Below are 25,962 nucleotides of genomic sequence, written 5' to 3'. Positions count from 1 at the left end.
GAGAGAGAGGGGGGGGGGGGCAGGGAGGTGAAAACTGAGAGAAGGAAAGTAACAAAAGAGGGAAAAAGATATGGAAAGAGGAAGGGGGATTACAGATTGGACTGAGATAAAGAGGTAAAACGATGTGAGCGTGGGAGAACGAATGGGGGAGAAATGAAGGGAAAGAGAGGAGAACAGGGGAGGGGAAGGAGAGCAGAGTAAAATCCAAGCTCAGCAGTCCTCCTCGGGCTCAATTTCCAGGACATGATTAGTTTGGAGTGATGACATGTAATGGGTGCAATAAAAAAGGCTGTTTCTTGCACTCTCAAAGAATCATTCCTCCTGAAATAGAAGCCTGCACTAAAGCTTAAAAACTCTGAGGACCAGAATCCTTCATCTTTCCTTTTGTTCTACAACTGCCACGCTTGTAAACTGCTTCTAAAACAACACTAAGTATCTGTCAGAATCTTTGTGTCTCTCACTGCAAAGTACTCTGGGGTAGTTTCCAGCCAAGTCCTTACTCTTAACACGAGAGCTGCTACTTAAAAAAAGGACTTAAACGATAGCTTTATTTTCAGTCTTGTGGCAGCTGATAGCACGAGTTTGGCGACACACTCGAGCTGCTTATTTGCAGTTTTTCTACTCGGAGAGCTAGATCACATTGATTCGTCTGGTTCCTGACGAGCAATAATCACAGGCGTCTGGCTTGCCTGACCTATCCAAAACTCATTTGCTAGCATTTAGACAACAATAACAGAACCTTTTCCATCCTAAAGGCCAAGCTTTAGAGTGGGCATACACAGATGCCTTCAACAGAAATATGGGTCAGAGAGTTGGATATAAAGTTAAGAAAAGAGTTTTGTCAGGAGAAAAAAAAAAAAGCAACTCCAATGGAGAGGAAAAAAAAAACTTTCGGCTCCCTCTGTATTGTTTCCTTGAAAACTCACTGTATATGTTTTTCAAAAGAAAGATCCAGAGAGAGAGAAAAAAAAATGTCTGAAAGAAAAACAGAGAGAAAAAGAAAGTTTTGGTCATTTCTTCAGGGAATGTGATGGTTGGGTGACACAAACACAAGCCTCGTCTAGCAAAACACTGGAGCCAACACCCTGCAGAGAGCTTGGGACTGCGATAACCAAGCAAGAGAACGGAGAACAAAGGGAAATGAAAAAGGCGTGAATATAACTTGAAGAAAGCTAATTGACTCCAAAACTGTTTAAGGATTTTATGGGTTTGTGAGCTCCCCTCACATGCCCTCCCTCCTTTCACTGTGCAACAATCCTCAACTTTTAACCTCCTGCTCTTCTTCTCCTTTCATCTTCCTGTTTTATTCCCTTTCTTACCCAACCAAAATGCCCAGTTTTTGCTGCCTGTTTATATCTTATTACAACCAAAACTACCTGCATCAATGTTTCCTTTCAACCCACATATTCAACTGGCCACCCGAGCATTCAACACACAAAGGGACAGACTGGACTGTGGCCCCTCCCTGGCCCCCCTGCTGCTGCAGAGTCCTAGACAGGGTGTCCTGGCCTGGCTCTACCCCAGTGAGCCACAACCTGGTCTCAGCCTTCCACACCAGATTGACTCCGTCTGTGTTAGCACCCTGGCGGCTAATGCACATACATCCCATCTGCTAATTCTAATCCATTTACCCTCCATTGATGCACAGACAGAGAGAAACATGCGTTCACGTCTGTGTGGCATAAAAAAAGTTCTGCGGGATGAGATCCCATTCTATCTGACTGAGCACAATACAGTAAATGTGATTAATTGATAGCATCACCCATGTTATGAAGCCTTTGTGCATTCTATCAACTGATGATCAGTGCTGATAAAATAAATAGTAAGCTGCTGTTGCAGAATCTCTAAACATATTCCCTGCAGGGTCGAGGCACACACAGCAACATCCTCTGAGATAACGACATCGACCAGAATTAAACTGCATCAAAGTTCTGACACACCATGCGCACAAACGCATGCATGCACGCACGCACACACACACCAAACACCTAACCTGTAGATGCCCTCGACATGAATGTGCAAATAAAGCCAGGGGAAAAACATGAAAACAGATAGAGTTCAAGTGTAAAAAAGGAGAGAGGATCATGGGAACTTCACAGTTTGGGAGGCTAGGAGATTAGGTGTGCTTAAACAGAGCAGATACATGTACTTAATGTGCAGCAGTGTTGTTAACCTAATCGCACACTTCCCTAGGATTAGCCGAAATGCTTGTGTTAGGGAAAACCTGGCAAGCCAAAAAGCAAACACATTAGCAAGCAAAAAAACACAGAGTCAAACACAGAAAAAAAAGGTAGAAAATAATCATCTTTGCTTATAGAGAAGCAGTGAAACAGGAGGGAATGCGTCTCAGAACAGTGAAGACTACAAATATAGGCCAAGCGTTTTTGTGCTCATGTGCATTTGCATGTGTAAGTGTTCGAATCTTCTTGTGTTGTTGCTTAAGTGTATGCAAAATAGCTTACATGAGCGTGTGTGTGTGTATGTGCGTGCGTGTGTATATGTGCACAAGCGAGGGGTTGGGGGGGTAGTTGGTGTGTGCCTGACTTTGCACATCTCACGCATGCTGGATGAGTTCTTTCCCTATAATCTCATTTAAACCCCCTTCACACACCATAATTCAATTCTCTCTTCTAGACAATGACCACGTCATCTTAATCTGGCAGGTAGATTATACAGCATCCCACACAAGACTACTAATGCCGAGGAAACGGCTCGGGCCATTGTAAGCTCCTTCAAGGTTGGATGGGTGCTATAGATTGCTTCAGAGGATTGCTTCTGCCACTCAAGTTTTCCATTCGCTGCCTTCTTGCTTTAACTCTGAGGAAGTCTTTCCCATCCCCTCTGCATTTGGGAATCCTGCACATGTTTTCTGCAGCTTTGATTGGTTAAACTTCAGCCACCCCAATGACATGCTTCTCTGAATACTTTCCTCTCCTCATCTCTGTCCTAACACGGGTTGTAGCTCCTGAATATTCATGATCCCTCTTCAAAAGGAGCGACTGATATTAGCCTTAAAAATTACACAGTACCGCTGACCAATAGGCCAACCTGTTGTCAAGGCGGAAGGTCAGGTGCTGGAGACATTGACCTGGAGGCGCTCAGACAGAACATTTAGAGATCAACAGAGATAAGTGGCTGATAAAAACCAAACAAAAGGAGCTAATAATCTGTATTTCAACATATCTTCATGATAGAGAATTAGATATAATTAGGATTTTTAATTACAGGCAGTAATTAACTAGAACACTGAGGAAAAATGGAGTGGCAGGTGTGTTCTGTTGTCTTGCTGCAAGGACCTGATGCCGCCTCCATCAGGTCTCCCAGGCGTACTCAATCGGATTACGGCTAAACCATCCAGCCATAACAGGGCCTATAGGGCCCCTTTCAAACCTGAACCACTTATCCTGCCTTTATCCACCCAGCAAGGTTCCCTTAACACTGGCACCACAAGCTTGTTTGCCTGGAGGGCTTTGTGTTTGGCCAGAGAGGATATTTTAGAAGTGGCCATCAAAAATTAGGCCAACTAAGTGGTTTATCAGACTTTAAATTAGAGATATCAAAAGATTAGTATCCTATGAGTAAAGCAATCAGTTATGTGGACACATTAGCATACAAACAAGCAGCTCTTGAGAGTGTCTGCCTCTGCCATTCAGTACTGTGTTCTGCTTACTCCAGCCATAGCCTCAGGATCACAGAAACACAAACAATGTGATACAGGACAATGTCTAACATGCACGACAGGACTACAGTAGGAAGAACACGTTCCCCCCCCTCCTGCTCCTCCTTAAATTATGGGTCAGATTCTCCTTACGTAGTTCAGCTAATGAGAAGCAGAGACGCAACAACATTCCTGACAAGAATGGGAAAACAAACAAACAGATACCAGCACAAACACAGAACCGCACCATGAAAATAGCATTTTAGTCCAACCACAAACCTCTCGAATAGTAAGGGACAGACAGTGGGTGCAGACAGTCATGACATTTCTTTATTTTGTGTAGGACCACAACAAGTCTCACTTCAAATAATTCGTTTAGCTCTAACATAGTTCAAAAGCTCACTGGAAATACATTTGAGCCACATCTGCTCTATGATTGTCGGAGAGCTTGGCTGGTTTAACTGTTCGAACTGCTTTATGTACTGCAGCTATCTGAAGCTGTTATTTAAGGTGTGGCCTGCAAATACTAAACATCAGCCAACCAACCACCACAGAAGACAAGACTTTAAGAGCAAATGCCAAACTGTGATCTAAGCATCTTTGTACATCTTGTGACATTACTGAGCTCAGGCAGTGATCGCATCAGTGGCGTTTACTTTCATCCTTTGAACATTTGTCTCTTCAGAAGTGTATTTGACTGGAGCAGAAGGTTTCTTCTGCCTCTAGGCAGTTCCTGTGGAGGTCTTCTTCCCCTCTGATCAATTCCCTGTGTCCCTTTGTGGGTCCTCCAACAGGCCAGCCAGGCAGACAGGCTAAGTCAGACATGCTTTATGTTAACGTTTGTCTTTCTCTGATGACCAAAGGCAATTCCAAGTTTGCCTCTCTTCTCTTTATCGCCACAGCTGCAGACTTTTTTAACGACACACCACTCGATTGTCTCTGCCAAATGCACGTGAACCTGTCTATGTGCAGGGAAAGCATTAGGGTGTTCACATCAGTATGCCCCCGTGTCTATATCTCCATTGTGATCCTCTCTTCAGAACAATGCAGCCAGTGTGAGCCAGAACTGCAAAGAGGTGTGCGCTGCGACCAGGTGTCTCCTGCGTCTGTCCCAGGGGTCCCATGTCAAAATATGCTTGATATCCTAACACATCTTACTTCTTTCACAGGAGGAGGATATGGTAAGCAGATCTGGCAACTTGAGAGGCCCCTGAAGATCAGGAGCATGCTCAAAGCACAGAAAATCATCTGTCCAGCTTTTCAGACACTGTGGCGTCAAAGTGTTTATGGAAGCGCATTTTTCTAAGGAACCATAAGAGAACACCACGAGGTCCGCATTACATTTGCAACACCAAACAATCTTTCTGAGCGGACGTTCATTTCTTTACACTGGCTACTGTGATGACTTCAAAAGATTTCTGTCATCGCTCCCTTGAAATGATTTAATTTTTCATAATTAAAATATTTCTCGAAAAATGTTCTTTAAACTAAGTGAGTGTTTGTACTATGGATGCTATTTGATGTGTTTTTCTAATACTAGAAAATCCAATTAGTGTAACATCACTGTCATCTCAACAGATGAAACAAAAGCTCTTGATCTACAAGCATCCGAAGAAATGAAAATTGAGATGAAAAATCCCACATTTGTTTATTAAAATCAAACTATTGTTGTATACTGCTGCTTTACCAGCTGTGAGTATTGAAAAAGATGTCAGGTAAATGGATCAAGCCTTTCTTGTGCAAGTTGCTCTTTGATTTTGAGATATTTATTCCGAGCCCGTCTTTGAACTTGTGCTTAGCTAGTTTTCCAGATGGAAGCAGAAATAACTTTAATCTCTTTCCTTCTGAGATTTTCTTTTACTGTAGTTGGAAACATGACTTTCTCGTTAATGTAAACTCCATTTCACTGTGTTCTTAAATTGGACGCATTTGAAGCCGACGTTCAAGTTAAAGTAATAAATGCATGGCTCAGTTGCATACAGAAATCTAAAATCAGGTCGACATGCCAACCCAAGTTTCCAGATGTAATCCTCACCTAGTCTTGCCGATATTCAGGAGGACAAAGCCTCATACAGAGGCAGGGGCTGTGCTGTACAGAGAGGAAGCAGTGTTATGAAGGACATGGCTAAATATAACCTCCCCTCTCACCTCCCATTCTGTGTCTGCCACCAGTTTTACTCAGCCGAGGTCCCAGTTGCATCCTAGTCGGAACCAAATAGACAGCTGGCAGTCAGTTATGTTCCCACACTTCACACTGGGAACAGGGTCCCTCAGCACCTAGCAATGTCAAATGCACCATTCACACACCTCTAAATATTTAATCAGGACTCGTAGAAGGCAATCTACTACATCCATTGGCATTAAACATTTAATGCCCTGCTGACATGATATCTAGACTTTGTCAAGAGGCACATGTGATGGAGAGCTACAGACACTTGTCCTCTTTCTAGTTCAATTAAACTTTGACAAACGCCACACCAAGCAATACAGAAGAAAACCCTCAGGCCAAGAATAGGTCAAAGTCAAGGATCTGACACACTGGTAGACCAAAACACACACACACACACACACACACACACACACACACACACACACACACACACACACACACACACACACACACACACACACACACACACACACACACACACACACACACACACACACACACACACACAAACTGGTAAAGGTAAACTTTGCTACAAACATTTATCATCTGTGAGAGGTGAGGCAAAGAGGAGGCTTGAAAAACCCATCAGTCATGGCTTAAGACTAAGGTTAAAAGCGAGACAGGGCAGCCGCTGTTAGCGCACACAAGGACAAAGAGGGAAGACTGAGGGCTATGTGCTGGATGCTGCAAAGACATACATTATTTTATGGTACTGTTAAGTTAAACTTAGTGACACAACACCAAAAAAAAACGTAAGTCCTTGACAGTAAACAGGGACCTGACCAATATTGCACATCAAAGACTGTTTACAGGTTTTGGGCAGTACTGAGGGAGCTAAGAAACATTTGATATTTTGCCCCAATTTAAGTTAGGGCTGAGGACTACAAGTTTGAGAATGAAAATTAAATGGTCGTGTGGAGAGAACTATATCTGCTGTAAGTTAACCAATTCTTCAACTGGGGTTGAGTTGCTTAATGGCTAATGTAGGTGCAATCTTTTATCTATGAATGAATGTACTCCTGTATATATTTGGACTTTTTTAAGTATCAATCATGATCAAATAATGCTATAAAAGAGCAATACACTATCAATGGAGAACACATTTTATGTACAGTATACTGAGACTACATGGTTCACTCTATTAAATGACCTTATTGGGTGCATTCAAGAAAGTGTGAAACCTTTAAAAAAAAAACTACAGTATGTTCGTCGTAGAGATCATTAGATAATTGACAGAGAAGGAGATGTATGTAATGAACAAAAGTAGGGTCATAAAAGGCTGTAGTTACACATTTCTGCAATAAATCTATGCCAGGGACATATCAAATACACTGCCCCTAAGTTTGAGAAAAACAAAACAAAAACAAACAATGAGTTTTCCAGCCGATGTCTGGAGGAAAATGGTGTGTGGTCCAAGTCAATACTATCAGTGGAGTTAGTATACAGTATATTATACACAAAGAAACACACAGAGATACAGATCCAGATACTGGAGGTGACCCAGCACAGTGACAGGCTGGGACGTGACTTGATTAAGAATGGCGAGGTAAGAGTGATAAAGTAGCATCTAAATCCACCCACATCCTTTGACCCTGCAATGAGTCAAACACCATTGACAGCCACGGACACATTAAATAATGCCATCTGATGCTCAGCAGGATCTCCCTCTGCTCAGGTTTACTTTCATTGTTAGAATAAATGTAAGACCAAATGTGGAAACTTCACTTTGGGGAAAACAAACAAAAAGCAGACATAGCCCACAAAAAAACTAATAGGCTGCTAAAGGCAACTAAATCTAACTTTGTGTTCTCTATATTCAAGCTCTCCTGGGCCACACGCACAGATACTGAGGCAGACACAAAAAGCACCCACACCGAATTCTGTCTTGTACTTGAGATAATTCATGCAATCACACCCAAACATGAGCACATCATGTGAGGTTAATAGAGCAGGTGTCCACTGCAGAGTTCTCCCCGCACCCTTGGCACCCAAGCCAATATTCTCTGCTAATTTGAATAAAAAAAAATCTGCAAACATTTGCTGGACCATTTGGGCTAATGTTCAAGCTGCTGCTCTTTGACACAGTGCCACCAAGCATCTCATTTCCATTCCTGAAGGCAGCATTGCAGTCATGTGGTGGGAATGGAGAGAAATAAAGAGTGAAATTGGGCGGAGAGGAGGAAGAAAAATGCTTGAGTATTCAGCTTGAAAATACTGTGGCTTGTACATGCAAAAGTGACAGCAGAACATTGTCAAGGTCAAGGCAAAAAATAGAATAGTGTTTTTCTTTAAACAAACCTGCACAGGTGCAAGAAAGTGCAAAGAAGCACAAATATCACACTGAGAAATGATGGTGTGGAAATTCTCAAAATTGTAGTCTTGCGTTTCGGGTAAACACTCACCATGGGTATTGACTTTCCAAACATGCTTCAGAAGAAATGCACACAGATATTTTTTTTTATATATGGATTCGTCTCAGCTAATGTGTAAACCTCTTACATACACAGGCTCCCATTTCACAACCTCCCAGCACATAAAAATTAAAACAGGCAAACAGACAACAGTAGGACGGTCTCTTTTAGAAAAAGTAGTAAATGGGGTGAGGAAGGAGGCAGGAAAAACATGCTCCCATGGTGATATACCCTTGCTTTTATTCATAGCGAGAGTTTCCACTCAATTTCCTCTCTTATTTCAGCACAGTCCTCAAGATAGTATCTCTCCGTCTCTTTTTCCTTCCAAAGGCATGATGAGGGTTGCATGAAATTAGATGCTTGACAAGAAGAACATGTCTAGGGGCAATGTGGAGGACCTTATTTCCAAAGAGTCTTGACACACTCTGCTCAACCCCCCCATATCCCCAAGTTACAACACAAGATCAGATAGAGAGCGGGGAGAGGCCTGTTTAAAATAGCACCCCACAGACACTCTTCTGAAGAATTCAACAAGCAGGGGAAAAAGGGCAGAAATTGATTAGCTCCGCGCTGGCAATTTTTTTAACATGCTCCATCTGTCTTGTAGGTTTCTAGCACCTAAAATGAATTACGGATAAAGAAGATGCATTGTCAATGTATGTTGTTTGGTTGTTTGGTTGCAGTCAAAAGGTGAATCCGTGGATTTCAAAATCTTTATGAAGTGGAAATGGACAGGTCCGAGCTTTAAATGCTTCATCTACTCTCTGGTATCCACGTCCAATTACAACTCGTTCCACCAATCCCTCTCTTTCCACACTCTCACGGGCTGTCAGGTTCTGATATGGAAGGCGTTGCAATATTGAAGGTCGGTCAGTCTGCACACTTAACCTCATTTCCCAACACTCTGCTCTGCCTCTCCCAGAAGAGCCCTTTGATTGGTGTCCATTTGAAAAGGGGGCTTTGGGTTTGACTGAAGGGTACGAGGGGAAGGGGGGAGATCAGAGCAGCCTGAGAAGAAAAAAAAAGGAAATATTTGGAGCACGATTCTTGACTGCAGTCACTTATAATGGTTTTCAATTAGCCAAGGGAAACGACAGAGAGCTAATCTGAGCCAGCACAGGAGAACCAGTCATGCAATATTCATGTACACAAACTAATGAAAGTAAAGATTAGCCTACATATTTACATGGGGTCTTTGCTGTGTCATCCACATATAAAGAAGAAGTCTGTTGTGGAGAGGGCTGAGAGAAATGGGCGATAAACTGGAGTATGATATATTGGGAAAGCCAAATCCGACAGAGAAGAGATAATGAGTCGAAAAAAAGATAAAGAGGGAGGGAGAAATCAAGGAGAAAAAATGGGAGGTCAACGGGACAGCGGGAAGACCTTGAACGAAAAGGAAATGGGATCATGAGATAAAGAGGTGACGAAAAGCAAGAGGAGGTGCAGCGACTCAAAAGAGATTAGGGATCATCTGCATTTTTCCTTTTCATCTGTCTTCTTTGCGGTAGTCATTCCCCTCCTAAGGCAGACACCGGCCCCACTCAAAATGACACCAATCTGAAGGAGTGATCTTGACAAATTGGGCTGGTGGAGAGAAGAGGATGCTCTTTTAGACTGAGAAGAGGGCTGCAGACATTGGGGGGGGGGGGGGGGGGGGGTCTACGGCAGGACAAAGATATAACTTTAATTGGTTGCTTCACTCCCCTTCCCCTAATCTCTGACCACAGAAGGAGGTGGTTGGAGAAAATGGGGCAGCAAGCATGAACAGACTCCCACACAGGAAAATGTCTCCAACCAAGAATTTGAATAACGTCTGAAATGTTATGTATATGCCTCAGAACAATATGTGAAATTCATCTATAATCCTTAGTGGGTCACAAAAGACTTTAAAGACTTCAAAGCTGGATTAAATTGTGGCTGGACATACCAATTCCACACTGGCTAACTTCTTACTGAGCATTAACATTGTATGTCATACAAGAAGCTAATCGTGGGTTTAGTTTGAGAATGTCCTTTGACCTTTTGTGGAGGTCTCGGAATTAATTTTATGCTCCACAGATATCTAATTTTATGCTTTTATGGACTTACACATCCACAGAATAATGGAAATGTCTTGATATTTTTTTTCTTCACTTACAAGCTCGGTGTGCCTGGTGTTCAGCACAAATGCTCAGTGTTGACTGCCTGCTTCTTTTTCTTTTCATGACCAGATTCTTGTAAACATACGCTGAATAAGACTTACGGTGAAATACAATACGAAACGTCTCAATTTCTGGCTGTTGTTCTCTTGTTTCAAAGATCCAGGGACGCTAATGAATTCACACGGCTTTCAATGTGCTGGGCTTGCAGGTTCTCTCCCCCCCTCACTTATCTCTACCTGCCTCAACTTTCGAAAATGAAATGTGAGAAATGGGCCAATTTACAGCTAAAGGCTGTTTCTTCCTCAGAGAGACCGACATAAAGATGGAGTATGTATGATATGCAGAGGAAGATGGGGAGAGATGAGGCAGTTTGAATTTAGACAGAGAGGGGAAAAAAGGGAGGAAAAGACGTGAGAGAGGAAAGCAAGACGTATGCACTAATATGAGTGTCATCTCTGAGGAAAGACAGAAGTGCTTGAATTGCATTTTTTGGCCTTTAACTCGTCTTATACAAAGAGACTGCTGCTGAGGAGCGTCTCTTGATCTTCGCAATCAGCTCGCATGACAAGAGCTGCTCAGATATTCAACAAGCAGAAACAAAAGAGGATGTCAGCATGAAGAAGAAGTTTGAGCGATAGAAAGAAGTTGGAAGAAGTAAGCGGAACAAAGGCGCTGGAAAGAGCGACACAAAAGTGAACATGAGAGGTCCTCAGCCATCTGTTTATAATTATGACCGGGGTCCATACTGCAGCTGAGACATCATATAGCCCACCATTTTTGAGGGTAGCTTGCTTACAATGTTCCATACAAAAAATGATGCAGTTTTCGTTAAAGTGGACCTGTATGTTCCCTACAGACTGCAGTCTAACACATGGAGGGGGTGTGAGGGGTCTGCATCACGTAACTGAATTTTTTTGTCTAAATTCATTACAAGTAGAGACACCTTCAGCGCCTCTGACTGACTTGATGGCAGTTTCAGGGAAGTGCTAAAGAATGGCCCGAGACAAGTCTTTCTGATTGCTCCGACACCAAAACGGTTACCTCCTCAAAACAGCTTTGAGAGGATGAGACCAGAAGGTTGAAGAGATGGGTGAGCTGCTGGGACAGGTTTCATGTCATACCCTCCCTCCCCCTCCCACATTACACACTCGCTTCCTCCAGGGACAAGTTACATTTTCATTTGATCGGAACTGGAAACCAGCATCTGTAATTAGATTACAAAAAGATAGACAGAATGAGAAAAATAAAATCTTAATTAATTCAAACCAAATTCTAATCAGGTTTCATAAGTCCCCCTTCTTTCAACAACGCCCGATCTGAATCCTCTCACAAACCACCTGGGACTCACCATCATACCAGCCAAGAAGAGACGGGCACTGAAACAAGATAATTTGGCGCTAATTTCCCAAACAGGAAAGCACTTAAAGATGCACTCTGATTAAGACAACTAAGCCCCCTGCATCAATAGATGATGAGAGAAAGAAAGCATGAGCGGTGGATGGAGGATGAAAAACATCTTTGTGTCTCGTGTTGTTTCATCTACATTTCCTGAGATAAGCAGTTTCCTGTGCCCGGGCGACAGTTTCCGAGTTTCCGTCATGGCGGAAAGAGTGACGGGGAATTAAATGAGGGTCTCTTTATGGGATTGAGGACAAGTGGCTGTGATAACAGTCAAAGAGGTGTCTCAGAAGGAGTGTCGCGAGCCACATTCGCATCTCCATTATCTGTCAACCTGCCACTCCATCTGTTTGTTTGCAACATGGTGCTCTAAAGACTGACAATCTGCGTTCACAAAATAAAAAAAGCACGTGTCACATTTACTGTGGGATGAGGAAAAGCTGCACCCTTAATGTGGCACATTGATCTGCAATTTGCTTTTGTTCAACATTCTCATCAGTTCCTAATTATTTCTCGCGCAAAAGGAATAAAGATTTTCAAAGTATTTTATCAAAACTGTCTCGTCAACAGTCATCAGACTGACAGCTCAATCACGCAGCCATTATATTTGTCTCTCACTTTGATTAGAAATCCGTTTCAAATGTCAAGTCAGGTTTTGTATTTTCCAGACGAAAGCACAGAAAAAAAAGGGCAGACGTTTCTGAAACATGAAAAGCAAGAGATTACATGTCAAACTGTTTCTCCTTGCTTTTACTTCAACATCAAGACAACCAAAATTCTACTCCTCAGAAAGTAACTATCAGTCCGTATATATCGACCAAGTCTTAAATAAAATACTTTTTTTAATATCCTTGCCATACCGTCCACTTTTAAAAAATGTTGAATCACAGCAACATCGACAAACCGGCTTATTAATTAGATTCTTAAGACAAAGCCAAAAAGACACTTGAAAACACCAACTGGCAGAAAAAGAGCAGGCATTGTCAACACATTTGCAGCAAACAGCATTTCACCAAATCAAAGTGGGTCCTTTGGGATCCAGCCACACTGGCACACGCAGGACTGCTTTAATTTCCAAACACCTGCTCTCTCTCTACTTAAACGGCAAAATACAAGCAGCATAAAGCTATTCTTCCTCTCCAGCAAACAACCGCAGCCAATCCGTCTCCCTCGAGTGTCCCCATGCGTGTGTGTGTGTGTGTGTGTGTGTGTGTGTGCGTCAGAAGAGCCACCATCACAGCAGCCTGCACCTGCTCTGCCTGAGGCCCCGCGCTGCTCGCTGTGAACAGCGGCTCGATGCAGAGATGGAGGAGTGAGGGGATGGAGTGAAAGAAAGCTGAGGGCAAAAGATTTGTTGGTAAATGTCAACAGTTTGGCTCAAAACAACTCAAATGCATTTAAGGACCGAATATAAAATCATATTAGTCTCCAGGATAGCAGTTTAGCTTGTGTGCACCGCAACAATATTAATAATACAACATCTTATTTGTCTCGAGGAAAATAAAACCTAATGATCCCAGGTAACAAGCTCATGTGCAGCCTTTCAGAGGCCGGCTGAAGAAGGACAGCTTAGCCTGTTTCTGCTGCCGGTCGGACCCTGATGGACACATGCAGGCGTGTTCACTGACAAGACTCAGGCACGGATAGTTTCACATGTCCAAATGCCAGCCAGCATCTTCGTGTTATAATGTCCCCTGGGCACAGTTGTAAAACTGTGAAATGCCCTGCAGCAACAAACGAGAAGCATTCAGTGTCTGTAAAGTACAACACATCCGTTCATTATAACACAAGGCTCAGCAGTTTGAGTCAGCACCACAGCACCTGAACTCCACCTGAGCTTCATCTGCCCCTAATAGGGCAGCTGCACTGTACTATTGTGTAAAAGATAGCCTGCTATTGCAGCATTTTGCCTGGCAAATACAATAACAGCAACTGCAGCCTTCACAACTAAAAACACATTATTCATTTGCAGAGAAAGAGGAAGGGGCTCACACATAATCCCAAATGTAAATTGGGAGGGTAATTTCACACCTGAAGCGTTACACCAACTGTTGTGTGCCAAGTTATGATGTTTTGTTCCAATGAGTGATTATGTTTCTTTTTTCCAGTCCTCATTGAAGCAGCTGGAACGAGTGCATTTACCAGTTTTTTATTGCAGAAGACAGAGTAGCATTCATTTCATTTAACATGTTCAGTTCAGCATGATTTCATCCTGCAGAACACCCAGACAGGTGGCCAAGGAGGCAAACACATTTTACATGGCTATAAAGGCAGCCATTACTTAAAATAATGTAACGTCACATCGTAGACATTGTGTGGTGTCTGGTGGGCCCCTGAAGCAGTGTTCAGCCTAGTGTGGTATATTTAAACAGTTAAGAAGGCGCTGATGCTTAAAATTTCACAGTGGTAACTGGAGCACTCGACAGACTGCTGAACAATCTGTGCTCTAATGTGGCCTCTGACCCCAGTCGCAGGAAAATAGATCAAGAGAGAGGAATGGATACCAGAGTGAAGTTACAGCATTTAAGGATCTCTGATGGATGATGATATTGCAGAGGTTCCATAAATCATGTCCTATCTGACATGAGGATATCGCTCACCTGTCAAGACAACAATTTTCCAAGAGACTTCAAGAAAAATGCAAAACAGAGCATTTCAATGGATAATTGAGCATTTCCAAAAAAAACAACCTCAACCTCGTCATACAAAAGGATTTTTCACATCTTTTTACACAGCTCCTATGAAGGTAGATGGAAATCAAAGATTGGACACAGAGGAATAAGAGAGGAGCAACAGTGAGGGGGGAGGGTACAAAAGACAGCAGTATATTGTACATAGACATGGCTCAATTAGGCTGCAACAGCACCCATACTAAAAACATATAAAATCTATGAGGCATGGGGTCATTTAAGATAGTGATGGGAGGATAGGGTGTACCGCCAAGGATTGTTCTGTAGTGCTCATTACTGAATCTACCTCAGCCTGTCAGTCACCACCTGTCTGTCTGGCTTGTTAAGGATGCTGGAATCATAAATCTCCCTTAGGAGACAAGCTTACAGCGTGCATGGAAGAGCATCGAGCCACATATCTCAGCAACTACTGTATAAAGATATGACTGATATAAGGATCCCACTATGCGCCTCAAAAAATAACTCAAAAGACCAAACCCAAACTCACAAGAAAGATCAGCTAAACCGAGCCCTGAGAGACAGAAATGGAAAGCGCTCAGTGTGCTCGGCTCCAGTCCTCTTTCCTTCCTGCAAGATTTTACAGCTGGCAGTAAAAACCTTTCTTAGTTACCCATGCCCCTTTCAGCATGGCAAGAAAAGTAAAAGGGGGGAGGGCCGGACAATCCACAGTGACGGCGAGGGGAACTGAAACAATCTGATTTGGGCTTGGTTGTGCCTGTGACCCTGAAAGAAGCACTCTGTTGAAGCTGTTTGTGTGTGTCTGTTACACTGTTTGACTGCAAAAACACACACAGTACCTTCCCCTTAAGACCGAAAGGGAGAGAAGGGCTCAGACTAATCCTGTTTGCCTCTCTCTTTGACTTTGTACCATTTATCCAAGTGGGCAGTAGTCATGAAGATGCAGGGGTTAATTGACTCTGTTTTTTCATGGTCAATAATCATCAATAATCCACTCAAGGACTAGACACTGACCACTCGGCTGCCAGACCAGGGCGTCAATCCGAGGAATGGGATGTCTGGTCCAGGCTAAATGTAGGCTACAGCTAAGCCATGGACACACTCCTGGAAAATTGAGCCTTCAAAGACCGGCTTATGAATCCCATCTCTGACAAAAGAAGAGATGGAATTAGTAGGATTTAGGGGCGTCAGCAAGAGGCAGGGGGTATTAGTGTTGCTCTTTACACGTCTCCATCCAGACTGGATAGCAGGCCGTTTTTAAAACACACTTGCAGCCAATGTCTGTCACAACAAACAGCACTGCATGGATGGAGACAGCTGCAGGGTCTGAAGACTGATACTATACTCAACCCACTGGAAGTGGTCCAGTATGGAGTTATAAAGGAATGCTGGGACTGCGGTTTTGGCAGCTGTGCTCTGATAAAAATGTTGTGAAACAGAGACAACTATGCATGTTTTTCAGGCCATATGCTGAAGGGATACGTCGCTGGTGCCTTTGACAGCCCTCATTCAAAACATATTTTTGCCAGCTTAAGTCTGAAACACTGGCCCCCTTCAGTACACGAGCGACTTAGTACACAATTCAGAAGCTTAAGCGATGAAAAGAAAGAAAAGAATAGAGCTTAAGTTTCAGAGGACTGTTCCACCTCATAGAACAAGGAAATGTGTTTCTATTGATGTGGTCCATCAAGTCAGGTCCACTTTTATTCCCATTGGGGGCACCCAGAGGCAGGCACCTACTGAGCCCTGCTGACCACATCCCTGGAACAATGACCTCAATAAACTCAAACAGAGCTCCATTTGCTCAAACAGAAGCACTGGGGGGTAAAGGAAAGCTGTGGCAAATCTGAAATGAGTGCCCTGAGGCTTTGAGGAAAACATTACAAATGGACTGTTGCACACATAAATCAATCTTTGCATTTACCATTTGCTATCCAAAAACCCATCTCCTCACACACAGTAGCATGCACAGGTCCCAGGAATGAGGATTAATGAGAGCAGGTTGGCCCAGTCACTTTTGTCTCTATTGTCTCTCCTGTTGTATTTTGACAGTGGATTCCCAAGAGTGCTTTACTGGGCCATATGCCTGCAGCTTGTGCATACTGCAGACCACTGCGTCACAAACAAAAGCAAGGGACGGCCTTGCGTTCCAGGAGGCTCTTCTATCCATCCTCCATCTCTGTCCAGCTCTCCCAATGGGAGGCAGTGGACAGGGATTAACAGCGAGTGCAGGACATAAATTTCAGCTGTATTGCTGAGTCGCTGTTCCCTCATGCAACACCCGCCCCTTACCTGACTCAATCCCCCCCGCCCCCATCTACTATCTTTTCCCATCCCAGGAGGATGGACCAGGGGGCTGGCCATGCAACCACATCCCGTTTCACTCGGCATGCTGGGCCATAAATACTACGCAGCATCAGGAACAGCAGGTGCTATCACTCCCGATCATTAATTATCCCTGCTGCATCACTCTAGGGCCTCTCACTCCGAAACTCCAAATCTCTATCTAGTGCACCATTCTTATTCTCCGACACGTTCCCATTCTCTCTCGCCTCCTCAAATTCCAACCATGTCAACAGCAATTCCTTTTCATCTACTCAATGTCCACCCATCCTTATTCCCAACAATCCTCCAATCTACCCTCGATTCCTTTTATGGCTGATGTAGCTCAATCTTTGTCCAGCACTCTCAGCTTCTTCCTAGTGGTTCTCCCCCACTGACAGCCATGCTGGTAACCTTCTCTCTTCAGATGTGTTTTTCCAGCACTTCTCACTTTTTGACAGATTTTGTCTTGCTGTATATGTAATCCAAAACTGTTATGCCACCACCAGCCAGAAGACGCCACATGGAATGTGGGAGCTCTGGGGGAGAGCTAGCTCCCTTTGTTACCATAGGAGAGCTCATAAATAATACTGAATCAAAGAGGAGAAGCCTCACGAGTAACTCCCCAAGGTGAAAAGCCACTAAAACTGGTTAAAGTTGTAAGAGTGTGCTTGCTCTTGGTGAAGGTCCGGTCTCCAATGAGCCAGGTCACTGAAAACTGAGCAGGCCATCCTATCGCTCTCAGGTGAGAAGGCCTCATGTCAACCCACAGAAACATCTGGCAAAACCACAAAAACAAACGATCACTTCCTCCTGACTTGGTCACACTGCCACAAGGCATAATGTGAACTTTATATTCAGAGCCTGGCTTTGTAACATGGACCTATCCAATACGTTAACAGGTTTTGAGAAATTCTGTTCGAGACTGCATAAGGTGGTTATGACATAAAAACACATCTGGCAGAAAAGAAGCATTGAATACGTTTTTCAACAGAATTTTATGGAAAAGTAAAAACCAGAGTTAAACCTAACGTCTGACAGAGACTTGTTTAAATAACATTGCCAAATCCCCAGTAGCATCCATGATTCATATCCAAATCACTATGGACTTCTGCGCACTCATTCACAACAAAGAAAGAAAGAAAAAAAAAAAAAAGAGGGATTTCTGGTACCTTGGGTCTTCAAAACCAACAATCCCACGTTTAATACAACATAAAGGCTTTCCATCTTTCTTCAAATACAGTATGACCACAGTGGACTGCCTTAGCCACTGCTGCACCCAGTCTTACCTCATGTTTAGTATCAAGAACAGCAAGAAAGATGTACGCATTCATAATAGTCTTTGAAAGGAAACAGCTACAAGTACATTGTTACACTTGTAGCTCTGAAGCTCAATTAAAAATAAAAATCTCTTGAGGAAAACGTGGCAATCAATGGGCCAACCTAATGAAACCTTTATCGGAAACTCAAGTCTGTGGCAGCTTTTAGTCATTTAACACTGTGTAACATACACTCAGAGCGACTGCACCAAAGAGCAGGAAGAGATGGTTAAATCACACAAATCCTTTACAAATGTTTTACTCTCTTTCTTCTTTTAGTTTCGATCAGCTTTGTGCCTGCAACATTCAGGGAAGTACTTTCTGTTCACTGCAACATCACAGATGTGGAGTTTTGCGTCATTAGTGTAATCTATTATGAAGAGGTGGACAGGATACTCGGCTCAAATCAATTTGATTCTCCTACACTTTCTATCGATCCTATCGTCACTACAAGTGGAGCAGAGAGAAAGACTGAAAAGCGGACAAACAAGAAGCTCGAATAGGAACATTCAAGGAATCCTTTGTGACATTATTGTGTGTGGACTTTCTAAAGAGTGGTTTGCACTGTGAAGAAATCATTTTCCCTTCTTACAATGTGAAGCATAATTGTTTCTATTTTAACCACTATGTTCAATACCTAAACACAGCAGAGTGAAGCAGAATTCAGGGTGAAGGAACAACGATTTCTGCTCTCAGTGTTTGTTTATAATGACAAATCCAGAATTCAACATCACATGAAGGTTAATTAATCAACATCAAACAATACAGAAACAGAAAAACTATTTTCCTCCTTGATGTAAGCCACCAAAAAGACATCTCTGACCTGCTCACGTCTGTAAAATCTGCGGTGAAAAAATTATCTACATCTGAATGAGAATTACTTTCATGATTTGTTCAAGTTGAGCACATATGACTTCAGTGTGGCTTTGAATTGATTCCTGCAGTGGGGAAAGGCTTTTAATCCTCAAAGAGGGGTCTCGTGGATGGTTTTTGGCAGATACACTGCACAGCTGTAGAAACCATCAACGCATTCTCACAGCTTTTATATTGTGTGTTAATTTGACATTAAAGATCTTGGTAATAATAATTTCCTTTTGTTTAATTTTACAGGATGAGCTACATGCACGTCACTTCAGAAATTACACGTTATGAGAAAAAATACATACAGTAATTTAGAAAAAGAGTAGCCATGTCTCTATGATTATTATTTAAGTGTGTTTTTATGATGACCAGCAGCAGGGGTTAAACCTCCTGTAACTCAACTCCAAACATGGGTGGTTGTAAAAAAAAATATATATATACTTGCCATTTCTCAGCTGAGAAGGCAGAAATATTTGGTCAAAAAAGTCTTGAAACAAGTGTTATGGGTGAAATAAAGTTCAGAATGATGAGAAACAGCCCAGCTGAAGAGACGTTGCACATCCCTTTCTTTTCTTTTTTCTTTTTTTTCTTGGATTCTAGACCACTTCAGAGTCCACTCCTGCAAAGGAAGGCTGCTTCTCATCAGACAAGCGCCCCCTGCTGGTACAATTCCTAACCATAGGCATGTCAATGCTACCTTTTTTTTATAAACCCCTGATGATTTTCAGACATTTTCCATGTTGTAATATTCCAAGGCTACAAAAATGGAACATTGAGAGAAAGCATGAGGAATGCAAATCAGCTCAAGCAAGGAGTGTGTAATCCAGAAAGACAACACGACACATTTTAGACCTTTTCAAGAATCACGAGGGATGTTTTAAAGGAGGGGTGCCAGTTCATTCTAAACTTTTAAGTGGACTATCTTACTGGGGGGGCAATGTTTTAGTTTACAGCTATCGATCTCAAAAAGTTATATTCTATTCAGATATGGACTCAGTATTCAACAGTTTCTGTTCACAACTCCGGATAGTGCAAAGGGTGAATCATGTCTTGATCAGTCCAGATAACAAATGTCTGTTTGCCTAAGGTTGTTAGTAGGTTAGTAGATGAAGATCAGACTGATAGCGGTTTGAGTATAAAAGATTTAAAAAATCGGAACACATTGTTTAGTCATATGTAAGCTCTATTAAGAAGTACAGATTACAGATCTTACACAGTGCAGCACAACAGCTGATTGCTGTGCTTCTCAGAGTCAAACAGACTGGAGGAGAAAGGCTATAAATACAGTTCAAAGGGAACACAAACTACTTTATTAATATACCGTTTTTTCTGGCTACGGTGCACAATCGTTCTCCTTACTACTATCTGAAAGATCTACCATTAGTAGCTTCAACGCCAAGAGAGCATCAGTCTGTGAGCGAGCACCTTTCTCCAAGTTGTAATAGCCACACAAACGTTATTTATAGCCATACTAGAAACAAAAATAACAATCAGACTCACCTTCTTCCGGGGCTGCCATTTCATCATATTTGTAAACCTAAATTGAACAGCATTAAGATATTATATGAGATAGGAATGTAGAGTCAAAGAAATCCAGGACGCAAGTCATGCTGCCTCGCGGCTTCCCACAATTTTGCAGCAGATTTTCTCCAAGAAGCGATGCATGGTGATGTGCAAGTCTCAGCTTTGCGGTAATTTTGGGGAAGAGACAGCGCAGTCCACACAAATCATACAGCGGTTAGATCCACAGATGAGGTCGGAGAATAAATCAGAAACACATGGTGTCGACTGACATTGTTTGGAGTAAAGGTTCCAGTGCGTAAATCCAAAGAACGAGTCCCGTTATGAACCCACTCCCTCCTCGCTCGGCACGCACGGTCGGCGCCTCCAGGACCAATCCGGGGCTGTGTATGAAGGAAAATTAATTCTTAAACTTTTTCAAACGAAGTAAAAAGTCTACAACGTATGTCCAGTGCTCTTCGAAGCCGGGGGGAGGACAGGAGGGCTAGGTGTGTGCCAAAATGCCGTCCTGATCATCACAGTGGTCAAATCCCGTTTTCCTTCGACAGGAACACACTTTTAGTTTTCTTGGAGAAAGAGTCAAACAGAGCCCGGCGGAGACAGCGCGACAAGAAGAGGGATTACTTTCAGGAGGAGGAGGGGATACAACCTCCGCGAAAAAAAAATTCCTGGAATTTCTGTGAGGAGCTGGAAGGAAATTCTTATTCCTACAACAGCAACAAACTGGACTCTAGCTTTCAGATGACTTCCCTCCCTGCGCTCCTCCAGCTTTGCAGTTAGCTGACTTGGAGCTGAGCAGGAGAAGGCTGCAGGGTCATAGCGCCGCCGGACTGAAAAAGTGCGCTTTACATGTACGCACCAAAGCGACGCTGCTGTCCAGACAGGAAGCAGGCGGCGTTATGGTGAGGTGCTCAAGGACACTTTTTCTAGGGACCAAACCTCTAAACACACTCTGTCTACCCCCGTTCAACAACAACGTTTGTCTGTCAGTCCAACATGCAGGGGTCTATCCATTATTAAATACCCACACTTTGTGAAGCAATGGGTGAAATAACCACCCCTCGTATGGTTATAAAAGCTAACTATGACACGAAAAGTATTGTTGATAAATGACTGTTTCCCCTATTATATTTTAATTGTAGATAACCAAACAAAAAGCAAGGCCTAAAATGTGCAAAAAATCACTGCCAATATTGTCAGTTATTTACTCATTGTATATCTATTCATCCGTTTCTATGCAAAGTTTTTTTGTTCTGTTTTAATTTGTCCCCATCTACTTTTAGACACACTTCTGATTCCTGCAGCCATAACTTCCCCTAACAGCAGGCCTGGTTCAAATTGGTTTTGTGTTTTTGTGTGCTGCATAATACAAACTGTTGTTTTTTTTCTTTTTCCTCGGTGTTGTTGCTGTGTGTTGATTGTCTAAACTGTATGGTGCTCTGAAGAGCACCATACATCCCTTGGGGACAATAGAGTTGAAGTCTATTAATCATAATGTTGGAGGCAACCTGGCACTAGAATTTTACTTCAGGATTCAGTTCTACAGTTCTATCTAATCTTACCATATTTTGAATATATGTACTGTCAACCATGGCTGTTGCATTTTAACAATTAAAATGACTATATTTCTATTAGTTCACTAAAGATATATCTATCAGCTCATCTGGCCAGTGAAAACCTGACAATACTACACAAGCTCACTTTATTTAAACTGAAATAATAATGACCTAAAAAGATCAAAATATATTCATGTTCTACTGCTGACATATGCAGCACTGGTGAAAAAAACGTTACTATCCTTGTTTTTTTTTGTGAACTTGCATAAAAGAGATGATTCACAAAAGACGGAGAGCCTTGGATGGAGACAACTTAAACCCTGTTTATGCACACTTTCCCTGCTTCCTTCCTCTGAGAGCAGCTGTCACATAGAGTGTGGCGTGTAATATTTAACTGCACACAGCCATCAGATGCAGAACGCCGCCAGAAATATTTGTGTGGCATGATTTGGCCAACGAGAAAATATCTGCGGATTGAAAAGTGTTCTTTTTATCGTTCATTTTCGAACTTGGCTGAATAAAACTAAAAACAGAGGACATGGTTATTCTGGCAAGAAACCTCTGACCACAATCAGAGCCCCAGACGCAGAATGAAAACAGTTTTAAAGCAACATAAAACCAGCACATTTATCATTGAGATATGTGACAGCCTTATTACAGTAACTACATTACTGTTTATTGAGTCATCTGAAAGTTAAAGCAAGGCAAATTAAAATGATGGTCAATACTGAAGTGAGGGGAAATCAGTTTAAACTATGAGGCTGTGATTTAAATCGTTTCGGTAATGGATTCTATGGAGCTGTGCGCTGGTCAATAAACTGGTGTCTATTCAGGGTCAGAGGGGCGCAAGGTGCACCTAAAGGCCACTCAGATAACAAAAGATCAGAGGGAGGAGGGGGGTAAGGTGACATATGGCCACACGGACAAACTCCTGCTGTGCACAGAGACACCAAGAGACACAGAGCAATCCACATGGATGAACATGAACAAAATGCTGGACTCTTCCTCCACAGCCGCAGCTGGCACCCAACATGACAGCAACAAACACCCACGAAGGCTTTAGTTTTTGAGATACCCCTACCTGAACAAAGCAAATGTATGTTTTTAAAAATGTAAGTTTATTGAAGTTAATCATGTCCTGTAGGGTTCATTAAATGGATGTTTGGACACATTTTTTACTGCAATTTATTTTACATTTGGCTGCTCTTTATGTTCTTAAAACCAAAAAGAGTGAACATTTTTTATATAATCCTTAAGGGGAGAAGTTATCTCTGGAATAACATATCATAATGTCACTACATTTGGACTGTTCTTACAAAAAAAGTAAAGACTTTAACAATATACTGTACCTTAACATTTTTTTAAGTATCTACACTTCAACAAAACACATAGAGGTCAAAAATCGAAAAAGGAAATCTAAATTCCCCCAAATATTCTGCTAAAGTCTGTGATTATTTAAAATTAGTTGACTAATGACCAAATCATGTTATTTATTTATACCGGTGACTGTTTTAATAGAAGATGTTTATTTGATTTTTTTGCTCCGCCCTTTTGAGATTAGCCTGTAACACTAACACATGAGCATAATGACAGAGTGTGGTCAAGCACTAAGTCAGGAGCTGGTCGTGGTTGAGGCAACCTCATGTGTCATCATTTACATTTCCATTCATTTGATGGTGCTTACTTTTCTTCTGTCCAGCTAGTGTCTGACTCCTGCTGGCTTTGTGTTAGAAACATCACACCAGGATACTATGTGCTTTCACTGTATGTTCCTGTTAAACCACAAACACTCACACATTGAAGTCCCACCATCTGAAACAGGTTTACACAAAAGATTGTTTCATAAAAGTCACGTTTGAAGATCAATAAGAGGCCACTTCAGCAAGCTGTTCAGCAACAGTCTGTTGATAGTGAAGCCTGTCATCTGGCATCTCCATACAGAAGCAGGCTCCCCGTGCATGCCTCTGGTTTCCCAATCAGAGCCGCACAGGAAATCAGACTCCAGCCCTCTGAGGGAAACAAACCCCCCCCTTGCTTTTTTTTTTTCCACAACTTGGAGTCGTTTAAAAAACTTTGTGCTTCCTTTTCTTGTTCTTGCCAATCATGCCCTCAAAAATGTCTGTGCTTGGTTTTTCTGATCGCAGCTGGTTTCATGATTGTTATTTATACCACTGTATGGAATTTTTCTTCAATAAATGTTGCACAAAAATAACAACTGACTTATGTTAAATGCAGAATGTTCTTCGTTGTACACCGCAGGCTGTCTTCAAACCAAAACCTGTGTTTTCAATGTTACAGTCAGTGTTGCTGCTTGTTCCCAACAACTGGCAAAGAAAGTGAAAATATGGTTTATTTTAAGATTTTCCAACGAAAGGATGGCCTCAGCATTGTGAATACAAATAGCAACCATTCAAATTGCTATCACCTCTGATTAAATGAATCAAAATGTCTCTCTTGTAAATTGTCTTGTAGCAGTAAGATTTTTGAGGAGCACATTTTCTGCAGGAATTAACACTGGTTAGGATCATAAAGTTTCTGCTCAGTAACCTTCATATGGGAAATCAGTTCCACTTCTTAAGAATCAGACAGCTTTGTGAAAAAACTCATAAGTGAAAGTGAAAGCTATTAGCGTTAAATGTTGTTTTTTTCATGTTGGCTGAAATAGTTTTGTGAATGTTTTCCTGCATGTTTGTGTCGGCCTGCCTGTTCACTGAGTCTACATGATGTAAAAACTGCATCACCCACATGATGGTTGAGAGGGTGTTTGGACAAAAAACAAAACAAGATCTGACAGAGATGTTTTAAAAGCCCCAAAGAGGAGCAGCACTCCAAAAAGCTCCCCTGAATGTCTGAGGGTAAATTCTAAAGCTTGAGTGTACAATTGATTGTGGAGTGTCGCTGTGTGCTATCTGTCTCCTGTCTAAACAAACAGCAGCCTTTTAATTACCATGGCTGGAATTTCAGGACAATAAATACCACAGCAAGAGCACAGAGATGTGTACGCTTTTGTTACAATACAATTCACACACATATCCAAGCACCCATCCAGTAGTAAAGAAGAGATATTACAAAAGTCGTGACTGAAATAAAACATTCATAAAGGAAAGGGCCAGAAAAATACTTTATTATAATTCTTGCATAAGCATAATAATAAAATGTCCACTGTTATACCGATTATTACCCCAGTTAGACTTGCCAAAAGGATAAATGTGTTCTGAATTGCTTAACAACATCATAATAATAAAAGTGTTTAACAGCGATCACACCCGCCCCCTCTGTTGTGCCGTACATCAATGCAAACAAATAACCCTCATCAGCATCCATTCATTTACCTTTTTTAAAGTGCTCTTTCCTTGGATGATGTTGTGTCAGAATTTAGCCCGGACTGAACTGTGTGAGTGCACAAGTGTGTGTCTGTACATCCATGCGGGTGTCTTACTTGGAGCTTGGTGTTGATTAAGTGTCTGGAGCCTGAGGGGGGATAATGAGAGCCTGTAATTAATGAGCCTGTGCATATCTCAGAGTCACAGGGTCCTATCTGCAGAGAACAACTCCACACACACACATACACATACTTACTAACACACACGCACACCCCTCCGTGCACCATGGGGATCGTTCCCCGCACTGCACAGCTTTTTCTCCAGGGAAGCCCAGCTGGGACGGTGTCACTCTGGCTGCTGTCCCTGATAAGTGTCCTTTAATAGGGATGGATGGGGGTGAGGATGCCCCGCTATGAGAAGGTCACATGCACTGACCACCCAATGTGCCCCAAGCAAAAGCTGATGTCAGGGCCCTGAAAACCATCCCTGATCTGATTTGTTTGCCGGGTCCTGTCCACAGGGAACAGAATGGATCATTTTGAGAGTGGACTCAAAAGCAAGTGAATGGATGAATGAGTCAGGTCAGTGTTCAGCTGGAGGCTCTATTACTTATTACACAGCATTTTAAGTT

The 25,962-nt window shown here is 42.3% G+C and overlaps 1 protein-coding gene across 3 annotated transcripts in view; it reads right to left on the bottom strand.

Moving 5' to 3' along the window:
• LOC306821840 (tetratricopeptide repeat protein 28-like) overlaps positions 1-25,962 on the bottom strand; it is a 160,829-nt gene that overhangs the window by 90,844 nt on the left and 44,023 nt on the right. The window contains exon 1 of one of the 3 annotated variants that reach the window (XM_079340427.1): positions 20,432-21,265. The exons of the other annotated variants lie outside the window; for them this stretch is intronic. Coding sequence (XP_079196553.1) covers positions 20,432-20,458 — 27 coding nt within the window. The 5' untranslated portion in view covers positions 20,459-21,265. Of the gene's footprint in view, positions 1-20,431; positions 21,266-25,962 lie in introns of those variants that run through there. 3 annotated transcript variants of the gene reach the window in all.

Source organism: Symphodus melops (genome assembly GCF_947650265.1).
Source record: "Symphodus melops genome assembly, chromosome: 1".
Classification (NCBI taxonomy): Eukaryota; Metazoa; Chordata; class Actinopteri; order Labriformes; family Labridae; genus Symphodus; species Symphodus melops.
The sequence above is the reverse complement of the archived record's forward strand: the minus strand, read 5'-3'. Positions and strand labels throughout refer to the sequence as shown.